The sequence below is a fragment of the Balaenoptera acutorostrata genome, chromosome 6 (assembly GCF_949987535.1).
Source record: "Balaenoptera acutorostrata chromosome 6, mBalAcu1.1, whole genome shotgun sequence".
Taxonomy (NCBI): domain Eukaryota; kingdom Metazoa; phylum Chordata; class Mammalia; order Artiodactyla; family Balaenopteridae; genus Balaenoptera; species Balaenoptera acutorostrata.
In genome coordinates, this window is record NC_080069.1 from 117105190 (window position 1) to 117119810 (window position 14621).

Sequence of the window (14621 nt, forward strand, 5' to 3'; positions counted from 1 at the left end):
GTGGATCTCAGCCCTGGCTGTGGATCAGAGACACCTAGGAAGCCTTCTAGCCATCCAGGTGTGTGTGGGGGGGGGGCAGGGTCTGGAAATTTGTATTTTTTCAAAGCTCCCCACATGGTTCTAATGATTGGCTATCTTTAGGAACATAAACATAATGTCTTCAGTTGTTATTGTACAATGTATTGTTTAAATGGAATATAATAAATTTTGATCCGTTACATAATCATAACAGCAATAAATAAAGGCCAGAGATTACCATTAAAATTACGTTTGCCACAAATTGCTCATTTTTACTTACAAAGCATTTGCTGTTCCTGAAAAGAGTACCCCGGAGTGGGAAATTATTCCCACTTAGGATCTGGGGTAATACTTTCCATTCATGTGCCAATAATGCGGTTAAGGAGACAGTAGTTTTTCATTAACACTAATATCCTTTAAGGAGAAAAATGGTCTATAAATACTTCTGGCCGTGAGATAATCCTTGGACGAGCTGCAGATTGTGAGTAATAACGCCTTCCATTCTGAAGGACATTGAACACCCCCAGCACCTAATGCCTGGATTTCACAAAGGCCCTTTGTTGTGGTCCAAGTGGACAAACTCAGGGAGGAAGGCTGCGTTCTCGCCCCGTGCCCAGACCACTGAGGGGGTCCCTTCCCAGGAAGACCCTGGCTCTGAGTGACACGGGACGCACAGGGCTTGTGACTCTGCTTGAGCATCCCACACTCCCTGGCCCAACTCACCCCCCCGAGACTTGGTCTCCACCCCAGAGGACACAGGCTTACCTCTTACCTTAATGACGTTGCCCCGACCTGCTTTGGAGACGTTGGGCCAAGGAGCCCAACCAGTGCTTTGTTTTCCTCAGCCTTTAGTCTATTTTATTTTATTTAAGAAAAATTACCCAAATTCCTACCACTTAGAAAGCCTGACTGTTGGCATCAAGTGAACATTATTTTGGACATTTTTCTATGCATAGAAAGTATATATATATATATATATATATATATATATATATATATATATGGAGAAAGATGGATGGATGCAAGAATAGAATTTATTAAAATTGGATTATACCACCCTTGCTATTTTTAATTAAAAGTATTTACTTTAATTTAACCAGAAAAAGGAACTGAAATAAAACATAAGGAATTGCTGCTCTGCAAATAAATATTTCTCCACCACAAGAGATATTATTTCCTAAAAGGGCCTTCTAAGATTAACAAAAGAGGTCAGGAAAAACATGAAGAGGTTGGAGTGCCTAAGTTCTGTTTTAACTAGATTTCCATGGTGAGCAGGGTCCGTTGACTCTGGTCATGAAAGATGAGATCGTTAGCAAGCTCCCCCCTCCTTCACCTCTACTGCACCATCTTCCAAATCCTTGTGAGTTATCTTCTTATTTCTACGTCATCCAAGTTTATAACATACACATCATGTTCAGGAATCATAATTCCTACTATTTCGTGTTTTGAAACATTTTCGATTCTTACCACCTGTCACTTCTCCATTCCTGGAGTCTTTATTTTAAATCAATCCCTTATTTAGCCGGGTTTCGTCATGAAGTAGGTTTACGAAAGCCCTACACTTTCGAAAGAGTCCTCCAATCTCTTTCATGAAAGCATTTGCATCTGACTTGCTGGGCTCCTTTGCTTCCCTCCCTCAGGACACGCAGAGCCTGCGCCACTGCCTTCTGGCACTTGATGCCGCTGTAGACGAATCTCACGCCAGTCTGGTTTTTCCCTCTTATAAGCAACTTGTTTTGTCTACCTGGTGGGTGAAGAATTCCTTGAGGTTCAAAAGCTTCACAAGAGGAATGCCTCGGAGTGGAGGGTTCTGTACCAGGTTTCCCTGGAACAGGGTATGCTCTTTGTTCATTACAGAGGAATTCTTTTGGTTTCTATCTTTGACTACTTCTGTGCCACTTCTTGGCTTTTCTCTTTCCAGCGTTCCAGGAATCCATATGTTGGATGCTCTGCCTTCCAAATCCATCAGCTTCTTTTTAATGGCTATAATCTCCATCTTCTTCATCAGCAGTCACTGGGATGGTCTGTTTCTACTCTGGTATTCCTCTGGTCCTCTCTTGTTTCAGTCCTTGATTTGTTCCCCTAGGTTTCCAATCTCCCCTTTCATCTTACCCGTTTGTGTTCTCATCTCATTTTTCAGGTTTTCTTTTATTCAGCCCGAGTTCTAAAGGACGTGGGGGATTTCCTCGTGTTCCTTGGGGCTGCCTTCTGGGCTGGGCAATCTGGATAATGCTCTCTTCTTTCCTCTTTCTCTCTTTCCTGAGAGGACGTTTGCTAGTTTGCCACACCGTTTCTTTTCATCTTGCTTCCACATGAGAGGCTTCATCTGGATATTCCACGGCTCTCGTGAAGGGAGGCGACGTCTGACCCTGCTCCCCTGTGTGAGAGGGGCTGGTTTGCCTCCTGCTGTGCTGTGAGGCCCAGGGCTTCTCAGTCTCTGCCCTCTCGTGCAGCCGGCAGGGGGACGCAGGGCTCAGGCTCCATGGAGGCAGGGAGCAAGCGGTCTGTTTTAGAGACAGCGGCTCTATTTTTTTTTTTTTAATTTATTTATTTATGGCTGTGTTGGGTCTTCGTTTCTGTGTGAGGGCTTTCTCTAGTTGCAGCAAGTGGGGGCCACTCTTCATCGCAGTGCGCAGGCCTCTCACTATCACGGCCTCTCTTTTTGCGGAGCACAGGCTCCAGACGCAGGCTCAGTGATTGTGGCTCACGGGCCCAGTTGCTCCGCGGCATGTGGGATCTTCCCAGACCAGGGCTCGAACCCGTGTCCCCTGCATTGGCAGGCAGATTCTCAACCACTGCGCCACCAGGGAAGCCCCCGAGACAGCGGCTCTATTGAAAGGCCTACAGCAGGGTTTCCTCCACCTAGTTTCGGGCTGTATCCCATTCCAGAAAAGGATACCCTCAGGTTTCAAATCATCCCCCCCGCCACCGCCATGGAGGCTTCATTTCCATCAGAGTATTCCCTACACTATCCACCTGGCCCATCCGTTTCTCTCCAGAATCTGCAGCCAGTCAGAAGAGGGAAAGGGAAGGACTCTCGCTCAGACCCACCGAGAAGTCTCAGAGGGCAGGATAGGAGCCGCACCATGTTAGGACTCGGTTAGACTGCAGGATCCACTTTTTCTTTTCTTGGCTACAAGTTTCTGAAGTTCATGGCTTCAGTTTATACCCCCTCCCTTGCTGAGTAGCAGCTGGTGAGTTCTTTTACTCCTGAGCCTTTATAATTGTTTGTTCGTTTTGTTGGGTGAGAGAGAAGTCTCGCAGCCGGCTTCACTCTTGTCATTTTCACCCAGAAGTTCTTAATCGATTCTTTTAAAAAATAGTAATAACCATTGTGTCATGCCTCTCTGGAGGCATCTGAGAGAGAGTGCAGTCTAATGATTAAACACCCTGGTTTGGGGTTTGGGGTCAGACAACCCTGGTCCCCTGCTCGGCCACCTGTTAGCCCTGTGAATCTTTGGGAAGCTGCTTGACTTCGATGCTCCTCAGTTTCTTCCTCTACAAGACGGGGATGGTGTTCCTAGTTCATAGCGTTGTCTTGAGAATGAACACATCTGTGCCCGGCAGATGATGGGCCATGATTACACTGTTCACTGTGTCTTCCTTAACCATTATTTTTTGGTCATGGAAATCCCCTGGGGACCTTGGAAGGAAGTAGCTGTGATCTGGAGCAGACCTCAGAGTATTCCTGGGCTCTGTGACTGTAATAGCCCTTAACAGCAGTCCAGCTTCTCAGTTCCAAGCGTGCACATGTTAGCTTCCGCTCCCCACCCCCTGACACACCAGAGCCCATCTAATCTTTTGAAAATCTTTGTTTTCAGACTGTCGCTCAGAATTGAACCAGGAAGCAGCTCCCCGAGACTAGTCTCTTCCAAGGAAGATCTTGCAGGTATCGTAGCCACCTCGAGTGGGGGCAGACTCTCCAGTAGCCCTAACGTGGCTGACAGGGTTAGCCTTTCCTGTGGAGCCAAAGGCCAGAGTCCGGTTTGCAGGCTGGCAGACTCAGCGTCCCTGCCCACAGCCTGCCCAGGCTTCCGATCACATGGGGCCCCTGTGGGGCACCTCTGGGCTGGGGCTCCCTGGAAGAGCCTGAGACCTAAGACAGGCAAGGTCAGAACCCCAAGCCGGGAGCATGCACAGGGTAGAGAAAACCCCAGCACCTTCTCCCGGTCACCTGGACCCTTGTCATCGGGCCTACCGCCAGGCTCGGGTTGGCAAGCCCCGGAAGGGTGCGCAGGATGCCTGGGGTATTTCCCACCACACACAGACGGCTCGCCTTTCTCGGGCATCAGTTTTATTGACATATTGACAGTGTTCCCTAGAGATTAGGGGCCCAGGCTTTGAAGTCAAATCCAAGCTGTGACGTTTCCAGCTTTGTCACTTTACCTCTCTGATCCTCGCTGGCCTCATCCACAAGATGGAGGTGATACTAGCTCTCACCTTGCAGGGCTGTGCCACCCGGGCAGGGTCACACTTTAAAGCCCTCCGCCCACGTGTGCACGCGGTGTTAGCTGCTTCAGAGTCGTGTCTGTGACAGTTTCCTTTTATCCGTATTCCAGCCAACTCTCGTCACTGGGACTGAGCTCTGCTGCTGCCTGGGGAGGGACCAGATTGGGGACGGGGGTCTGATTGTATTTCCTCCTCCTGGTTTGAGCTTGGGTGACACCAACCTGGGTTCTAGGCCACTGCAGTCTTGGACAAGCCACTTCATGCCCTCTGGGCCTCAGTTTCCTTACCCATAAGATGGGGAATAATAAGTCATCCATCCCAGAGTCGCTGGAATGTCAAAATTGAAATGATATTCAGAAGGCACGCAGCGTAGAGTCTGACAGGCAGTGAGTGTTTGGTGAGGGGGTGGCTGTCGCAGGCTGCTGCCCGGTGTCGTGCCACCTCCAGCCTGTCGATGTCTCAAGCCACTCTTTCTCCTTTCTGGAGCCAGGCCAGTGCAGCAGTGCTGCTGGGCCCAGGACCACAGAGCCACAAGAGGTGGGGTATGCAGCCTCCCACTAGCGCCCCCAAACAAGGCCTCTGCCCTGAGGGTTTTCTCTAGGCTCCTTGCCTTTCCCAGCCTCTCCTGGCTCCATTGTGCAGGTTGGACCCTGCCCCTAGTCCCCCCTTGGGGGGCGGGGCGGGTCCCACAGTAACTTAGCAGAGGGAGACGCTGGTTGATCCACACAGCCTTGGAAGTGCTGCTGTCCACACCTCAAGAGACAGAGTGCTGGCCTGAGCTTGATCTTCACAGGGTTCCATGTGCCTAACATGAAAATATCTTCTGCAGTCTCCTCCCACACATCCGCTGCCTTCCACACGTAGCAGATGACCCACCAGCAGAGGTGACCAGAAGGGAAGCTCCTGGCACTGGTCTTTCTCTGCCTTCTCAGCTCTGCCCCTGTTCTAGAACCTTCCCCCGCTCAGTCGGCCGTGTTCCTTCCGGACGCTCAGCTACACCTGACCTTGGGTAGGGGGTGGACGGGGGGCAGGGATTTCACCAGAGGGGTGTAGGAAGTAGCAGTAGGATTCTAAAGCAATCGTTTCGGGCCACAGAAGGAACAGTAGGAAATGCTAACCACTCAAGACTATTTCTTCAGGAGAGAATGCCAGAATTCTGGAGCCGGAGAGTGGGCTCAAATACAAAGTGTTCTGCCCTTCTGAGTCTCCTCCAAATCAGTTTGAATAAGAGGCCTCTGCACCCTATCTGGTTAATACACCTTAACAGGATGACCACATACGTCTCTGGCCTTCCCCAGGTGCCAACAAGGGCCCACCACCACACTTTCTACCCTCCAGACATGCTGGAAGATTCATCTCCCAGTGCCCCAGGTTGGAGACAGGAGCCAGACGCAGAAAACTAACACTGCTAGTTGGGGGTCTCCGGGACTGGACCACTCACTGAGCCCGGGGCTGGAAAGGAGGAGTTGCTTTCACTTTTGACCCCTGCCTATGCTGGAAACCAGTACTGGAGCTGGGATCCAGCTGCCGGTCCAGCCTCCTCAAGGTTCAGCCGGACTCTCCTTCCATCCCATCCCCCATCACCTCCACCTGCTCCGTTGTGTATTAGCCATGTGAAACCAGAAGCCAGCAAGTTAACTAACCTCAAGCATCAGTCAGAAACTCCTGGCAGGAAACAGAATTGCCCCCGGATGACTCACAGGAAGAAACTTAATGAAGGTGAAATGGCAGTAGGAATAAATACTTCAGACAAAGGATAGCGAGGCCCCCAGCGCCTCTAGGCTGAAGGACCTGGTGGGGAAAAATATTACTGACTCTGGCAAGCTCTGAGTCGCAGAGGACAGTCAGCTTGGCAGGAGCTGTGGTAGCGGAGGGTGAAGCAGGAAGGAGGGGGGAGAAAAAAATGCCCTGACCTCTGTCTCCTCTGCTCTCCCGCCCCATCTGCTGCCGGAGCCTCCCATCGGCCAAACCCAATTGGAGGCCTGGGTGAGGGAGCCAAGAGATGCCTCTCGGGGGTCAGCCTCCCACGGGCACCAAGCAGGGCAAAGAATGCATCTGAAGGGTCAGACAGAACACCCCACATACCCGCCAAGCCTCAATTTCTCCATCTGTAAAGCGGGCATAATCATACCTCCCGCAGAGAGTTGTGCAAATTTATTGAGGTCATGTGTGTGTAAAACACTTAGCAAGTCCCTGACACATGGAACACACTCATCAAGTGTAACTTTATTAGGATGATGGTATTATTGTCAATATTATGATTCTGCCTCTGTCACCTGAATCACTCCTCAGGTTTTAGCAAAATGTCATGGCCCCACGGAAGCCTTTCTTCCACCCAGCCCCCCGCCCCCCAGGTCAGGCCCCCTGTTACACTGGGGGCGAGGAGCACACCATGGCCCTAACGCAGCCCACCCTGGTTTGTATCGGAGCACAGCCACACGCGGCCGTGGGCACGTTGGCGGCTCGCTCGCTACGACAGCAGAGCTGAGGTTGGGACAGAGACCCCACGGCCTGCAAAGCCTAAAACATTCACTACCTGGCCTTTTCCAGAGTTTGCCAACCTTGCGTTATACCCTCTTGCAGCTTCTTTGTCCCTCTGTGTCTGCTTTCCCCACCAGCCTGGGGTTCCCAGACCCCGGCACCTGGGGCGCTTGGTCTCTGGGCTCCTGGCGAGGCCCTGTGGGCACCTGGTTCCCAGGCTGCCTGCTGACTCCACGTTCCTCCCAGAAAAGTGCTGAGGCCGGCGTTTCCACACAGTGTGGCCGGCAGACCCCGGGGCCCAGGAGCGTCTGCACTGACTATTCAAATCCCTGGCTCCAGCCTGGAAACAGGATGTTAAGGTTTTCATTGATCACCAGAGGGCCCGGGAGCGTCTGGAAGGCTTCAGACGCACTCTGTGGTCCCGGCTTCCCACCCTCAGACGACAGAGGGGACCCGCGGGGTCCTGTGGGGGGCGGGACCAGAGGGCAGCTCCAGGGAGGCCTTCTGCGTCTGGCAGTTAGACTGGGCTGCGTGACAGGAGCCCGACCAGATCCGGGGACAGGAATGTGCCTCTTGCAGGCCCAGGAGTGGGAGGAACGCAGCCTCCCTCGGCTCCTCGGGATGGGGGCTGGGGCTACAGCTCTGGGCTCTTTCCAGCCAGCAGGCACCCCACACCTGCCGAGTAGAGGCCCCAAGAGGCATCTCTTCACTCGAGGCTTCACGTGCCAGGGCCAACGGTGAGCCGGGCCCTGGCGGAACCCGGCGAAGACCTGCCCTCCTGGGTTCCATTCACCCCTCAGTGGGGGAGGCAGGCATCTGAAGGTGTGAGGGGACGGGGGGCACAGGAGCCCCAGGAGGCCAGCAGGAGCTCCCTGACCCCTCTCTGCAGCTGCGCCCGTTTGCCCCGCCAGCTCGCTGGCTCCGCAGGGGAAATGCTGGCCCTGCATCAGGAGCAGCCCTGGGCTTGGGTCTCCAGGGCCTCGGTTGGTGTCGAGGTGGTCCCCGAGCTGCAGCTGCGCCCTCCGTCACTGCGATGCCCCTGCACCCCACTCTCCACCCCTGGGGAGCAGCTGTGCCAGCAGCTCTGCACCGACAGATGGACAGACTGTGAGAAAGGAAGTGGAGAAACCTTCTCAGTTTCTGGTCTGGGGAGAAAAAAGGCCAGGAATGCCACGTCTTCCATTCCCCCCCGCCATATGTAATGTTTAGTTTATATAAATGAACTAATATTTTCCTGGAGAGCAAAAATCATAAAGAACGTTGACCCCAAGAGAGGGCAAACGATGTTTGTGTGTGTCTTGGAACCGGTGAAGACATTTCCAGATCTCGGGAGCCCCACCTCCACGTGGCTGAACCAACTGACAGGTTTTCTCTGAAGATTCCTTGGCAGCAAAGCAAGTCCATGGAAAATCTCACCCTGGGCGGCAAGTTTCCTTCAGGACTGCTCTCCGACACACCTTTCCATCTTCCTTGTTCTATGGCCCAGCGGGTAAAAGCCCCACTTTGGAGTCAGGTGGACCTGAGTGCAAGGTCTGGCTCCCGCACTTCCTAGCTCTGGGACCTTGGGCAATTGGCGTAGTCCCTCTGAGCCTCGGTTTTCTTACTGGTGAAATGGGAATAGGAATAAATACTTCATGTAGGCTTACTTCACAGGGCTGAGGCTGGGCCGGAAAAACCGTTAGATAGTGCCTGGCACGCGCTTACCACTCAGGAATGTTAGCTCCTGGCCCTCGCAGGCAGGCTCTGATGCTGACCGGATGGAGGGACAGCGTGACACAGCCGACAGAGCACCGGATGGGGGGCCAGAGTGCCCTCACCTCAGCTCCAGCTCACCACTCACCAGCCGCGCCAGGTACCACGGCCGCATAACCTGCCAGCCCAGGACCTAGCGGCACAAAGCAACCAGTTTATTCTATGCATAGATTTGCAGGTCAGGAATCTGGACAGGAAACAGCCTGTCCAAATTCTGCTCCACGATATCTGGGGTCTCAGTTGGAAAGACTTGAAGGCTGAGAGGGACTTGGTGCTGGGGGCTGGAACCATCTGGACATGCGTGGTGCTGGCTGGTTATCTGGGGCAGAACACGAACGTACATGTGGCCTCCCATGTGGCCTGGGCTCCCCTGCCGCATGGCAGTCTCATAACTCTTGCATGGCATTGCTCCCCGAAAGCGGATGTCCCCAAAGCATCATGGCATCGGTGTGACCCACCTGGGAAGTCACATAGCCTTGCTTTTGCCACACCCTGTAGGTCAAGGCAGTCCACAAAGGCCTGCCAGGCCCAAGGAGAGGGCAGGTAGACCTCTCCAGTTGGTTCATGGTAGGGAAACAGGGGTGCAAAGATAATAATAGTAATCGTAATAGTAATGGCAGCTAACATGTACTAAGGGTATACTCTCTGCCAGGCACTGTTCTAAGCCCATCCCATGCGCTCGCTTGGTGAGCCTCACACCCACCCTGTGAGGGGGGATGTGTGTGTGTGTGCAATATCATCCCCATCCTATAGGTGAAGGTGCTGGGGTGCACGCCCTCACCCCCCATCTTATGCCTGGAGGAAGGGGCAGAGCCAGTTGCTGAGCCCAGGGGTCTGGACTGGTTGTCACCTGTACCCAACACGTGGAAGAAGCAGGATGCACCTGAGGGCCCCAGAGCGCTCTGGGCTCTGTCCCCATCATCTGTGCAGGGCAGGAAGCACCCTGCCTCTGGTGACAACTTTGGCACATCTGTGACTTTCCCACAGACACTTGGAGTCGCAGGCTGTCCCAACGTGGTCCTTAGAAGGCTGGTTCCATGTAAGAGTAGAACTCCAAACCTGCTTTGGCATTAACTCTCCTTCCCTTGCCCCAGCTGGGGCCTGACTACCTGTGACAAGAGAGCAGGGGTTGGCCGCTCTCCCTCCCTGGGCGTTTCTCCACCTTCCTCGGCTGGCTAACTGCAGGGTCTCCACCTTCCTCGGCTGGCTAACTGCAGGGTCTCCACCTTCCTCGGCTGGCTAACTGCAGGGTCCGGGTGCCAAGAACGGTGTGGGCACAGTGCCGACTCTAGGTGCTTCTTCCTCTCACGGCACTTTCATGGGTTCTGCAGAGATTCCACCAGTCCCTTGGCCCAGGCAGATGCAGATTTATTCCAGGGGCCACTGCATGGCCCCTCAGGCTGTGCCCGCCGCCAGCTTCTTGCTGCTTGGGGTCCCCTCAAGCCTTCAGCTCCACGCCAGCTCTCCTCACAGGGGCCACCTTGGTCCATGGAGGCCGTACCTGTCCTGGTACCGATGGACCTGTGAGCACAGCTAACCCTAGTGTGGCCACCGCTGTCCTCTGGCTGCAGCCATGTGGGCTCCAGGCCTGAGGGAGGCACTGGGAGTGCCCTGGGTTTCCCAGCTGCCGGGGGACATAGAGCAAGCTCCTCAAGTGGCCTGGAGACCCCTCACTGTGGTCGACGAGAGTGAGAGAGCCCCCCACGAGTGAGGGACGAGGACCCCCCTCTCTACCCTCTTATATTCTCAGAGTAGGTAGGGGCTCCTAGTGAGGGGCTCAAGAGCCAGGGAGCCAGTTCCCCCTGGAGTTCACATCTACTTTGTCCTTGGAGTCTCCTGTCTTAGTAGCCTGTTAGCGTCAAGGTCAAGCAGAGGAACCAAGACTTGAACCTGCTGCCTGCTGCGGTCTGGGAATCTGGGCCTCTGGCTCTGAGGAGAAAGCGTCTGGGCATCACCACAGTTGAAGGGTGATCGGATGCCGTTTTTCAGAAGGAAATGAACTGGAGCAAACTGAGTGAGTGTGAGATAGAGCCTGGCTCACAGTAAGGACCCGTAAGAGCTACATGTATGAGAAACAAAGAACGCGTGTGAATGTGAAAGTCACGGGCTCCCAGGCTCCGCCATGAAACCTGGCCAGAGAAGGCTTTCAACACAAACAAACTTTCTGTGCAGAGGGGCCCCCGGGCCCCAGAGGGCCGCAGGGCTCTGGCAGACCCAGGGAGGGCCCCGGCCTGAGAACAAGGCTCTTAGCCCACGCAGGAGAGAAACCAAACGACGCAGAACCCCTTGGAATCGGGCGAAAGTGGGCGCTGCGCCCCAGACGCTCAGGGCGGTGCTCGATGGCTCCAGCTCGTGCCAGTTGTCATCCTGGTCTCCAGGGACGACGCGGAGGCTCGGAGCCTGAGCAGACTGGACCACGGGCTCCCAGCTCAACCCAGGCCGAGGCTGGACTGGAATGCAAGTCTTGTGATTCCAGATTGAGTCGTTTCCCTCCGACACAGCTGCCTCCCATTAATTTCGAATGTGTGAGACTTGGAGCACAGCCCCAAGAGCGGCGGCAGGGCTGCCAGGCTGCTTAAATCAGGCAGTGCTGACCCCGGACAGGGCCGCTCCGATGCCGCTGGAACCCATGGGAACGAGGCTCCCTATCCTGGCCACGTGTCCCCCTCTGCAGAGCCGGCTTCTCTGCAGCCGTGGGCATGGCGCTGGGCCATTCGGCACACTCGGCTGGTGCTCCGGCTGCTCGCCCAGTCCTGCACTGGGCACTGGGGACACGGTCCCTTCCTCCCGGGGCTGGTGTCGGGGCGGGGGCAGGGATGGACGGTCAGCGGGAAATCACACACAATTGCTTAGCTTCAGATGGATGGGCTCTGAGAAGGCCAGGCACAGGCCACACGTGCCCAGGAGGATGGGGTTGCCGCCCTCTTTGTGAGAACTCAGGGACCTGAATTCTGTGAAGCACTGGGCCCTGCATCTCAATGAAAGCCCTCGCCCATGTCTAATTTAACCCCTGAGGGTGGGAGAAGACCAGCAGTTCTTTCCCTCCCAAGAGAAACGTACAGGATGAACAGGAGGTCGTTTCTGGGGCGCTTTGGGCTTGTCTGCTGTGGTCCACGCTGGTGGGTAGAAGAGGCCCCTGGCTCCTGGCAGGGTCCTGGTGCTGGCGGGCTGGCCAAGGCCGCCTCTGAGAGGAGGACATGACAGCTGAGACCAGGGGCTGCTGAAGTCAGAATCGTGCAACACTTCTGAGCCCTCTTCCTTTAGAATTATGAACGAAGCACAAGATCACTTTCTTTGTGAATTTAAAATGATCGTTTTCTCAAATATCTGTTCTGTTGATCCTGGTTTCACACACGTTCCTTCTTAGCCTTTCTCCTCTTCTCCTCCCACAAACACTGGTTTCCCGCCTTCTGTCCCAGGCCTTCCCCCTTCCCACTGAACTTACAGCCTGGATGTCTTGCCCACTCCCGGGGCTCCACACACCCCTGTGCTGACAAGTCCTGCACACCTGTCCCCAGCTGCCATATCTCCCGAGCACTGCACCCATCTACCCAGTGGCCCGCGGACATCAATCCCAAACTGAGCTTCTCATCGGCCCCCCCAGCCTGCTCCCTCCTTGGTGAATAGCACCAGCCTCCACTGATGGTTACCTCCGAGTACCCCTCATGCCACGCAGCTGGTCCACCTCCTAGACACCTGTGGCTCACCTCTCTCCTTCCCAGCCTGTGGTCTTGACCAGAGTGAGATTTCTAGGGTGCAAATCTGAGCATATCATCCCCTCTCCTAACGTACAGGATGAACAGGAGGTCGTTTCTGGGGCGCTTTGGGCTTGTCTGCTGTGGTCCACGCTGGTGGGTAGAAGAGGCCCCCCCCCAGCTCTTCAGCCTGGCCGGCTCTCTGCAGTTTCTCGAGTAGGTCCTGTGTCTGTCGTCGTGGGGGCTTTGCTCACGCTGTGCCTTCTGTCTGTACGGCCACCCCTGCTGGAACTCCTGCGCCAGTCTGGAGGTCAGACCCTCCGGGTCCTCTCTGACCTTCCTGTGTTCTCAGGTGCCCTGATCATGGCTCCACTGTTCACCAGCCCCTCGCCCGACCCTTCCAACCGCAGGTCCCACACTGTTGAGATGCCGATAGGGCCTGCAAGGCAGCGTTACTGTGAAGCTTACATCAGATCCTGTGTACAGAACACTGAGCACAGCGTCTGGCACCTTGTAGGTGCTCGATGAATGTCAGCCATCACCAACACCGCCACCATTATGGTCGTGGTAGTTATTCGATTGATGTATTGAATAGTTCTTGCTGTCACCGTATTTATTTATTTTTTTCCTATCCAAGCATGTGTCTTTCCTGGGTGTAATTATCTGGTTGCTTGTCTGTGTCCCCACTTGACTGTGACTGCGTGAAGGCAGAATGTCAGCTCTCTAATTCAGAGTGGCCGTACCGCACCTGGCCCGGGTGTTGTTGAGGAAGGCGGGAGGCTGCTGTGTCGTTTCCTCCTCACAGGGAACCTGCCAGGCCAGACCACTGCCCCCGTCTTGCAGATGCAGAATTCGGGCTCAGAGGTACGAGTGACTCGCCCAAGGTCACTCAGCCGGGAGGTGGCGGATACCAGTGGGAGCCCAGGCCTGTCTGCCTCTGGATTCCATGTTCTTTGCTGTTGCCATTCATCATCCTTAATCCTGTCCACTCCAAAGCCATTGTTAGAGGGCCCTGTGCTCTTTTCTCTTCCAGTCAATGAGTGGTCTGTTGGGCAGCATGTCAGTTTCTTGAGAGAAATGTAATGAAAACCAGATTTCTTTCATGATATCTCGTTCCCCAGTGACTGTCAGTTCTCATATGTTCCAATAAAACTGCTAAACAGCCACTTAAAGATTATTCATGGAAAAATTTTGCAGAGGAAAAATAGAGCAATCTTCTGAGATAGTCAAGCCGCGTGGTCAGTTTTTCCAGCTGTCCGTGCCATATCGGGCTGGGCAGTGGGGACCACACTCTGCTAAGCCAGGCCAGAGCCAGGCTCATTTTCACCGCCCCTGCCCCTGCCCCCGCCCCGAGGACAGGGAAAAACAAACTTGCCAGCCACCCGCTCAGAACCAGTCCCAGAAGACACGTGTCCCTGGTGCTGTCACGTGGTGCCCCCCCCCACACCAGGCCTTGGTGGGGCAGGAACGTGAGGCCTTTCAGTAGCAGAGTGTTACTTACGGTCAGAGAGGCCACCTCCATCCCTAGGTCCCAGCTGAATGGAAATTCTTCTGCTTCAGCGTCAAACCCCAGGCTGTTGGTCTGCAGTGCATGGATGGGAATGTCTGAGACCCAGGGCACTCTGAGCGCCTCAGCGTGGACCCTTGGCCTAGGGAGATCACAGCCTCTTCTGCTTGCGCCGCCCCCCAACCCCCAACCCTTCCCTCAGCTGGGTTGAGGGGCATCTGAGGCCAGGCATGCCTCCCGTCCAAAGCAGGGAGAAGAGGGGGGGCGGATCTGGGCCTCAGCCTGGAGGGAGAGTCAGGAGCTGAGTGGAAGAAACCAAGGGCGAGTCCGGAGGCTTGGGAGAGCCAGAACTGGGGGTCAGAGCCAGGATGCAGGAACCACCGGAGACAGGTGGGGAAGGGAGTGGATCAGGAGTGAGCAGAGGCTGAGGAAGTTCCCAGAAGAGCCTCAGAGCGTACGGCTCTCACTGCACACACGGCCGGTTAAAGGAGCAAACCCAGCACCCCTCTGCCACGTGACCTGCTGTGCCTCCGACACGAGGACACGAGGATAGTCAAAGTATCAACTGCACAGGAGTCATTGAATTCAGACACTGAAGTGTTTACACGAGCCTGGCACACAGTTGCTGCATAATAGATGTCAGTCTCCTTCACCTTCCCTTCCCCGGGAGTAGCAATTGGACCTTATCCATCACATGTTGCCTTCAGGAAGTGCCTCCT

General features: G+C 54.6%; 1 protein-coding gene across 8 annotated transcripts in view; it reads left to right on the plus strand.

Moving 5' to 3' along the window:
* Window positions 1-14621, plus strand: part of RALGPS1 (Ral GEF with PH domain and SH3 binding motif 1) — a 292098-nt gene that overhangs the window by 241530 nt on the left and 35947 nt on the right. For all 8 annotated transcript variants that reach the window (XM_057548190.1, XM_057548193.1, XM_057548192.1 and 5 more), the window contains exon 11: window positions 3840-3907. In XM_057548190.1, coding sequence (XP_057404173.1) covers window positions 3840-3907 — 68 coding nt within the window. The remainder of the gene's footprint in view (window positions 1-3839; window positions 3908-14621) is intronic.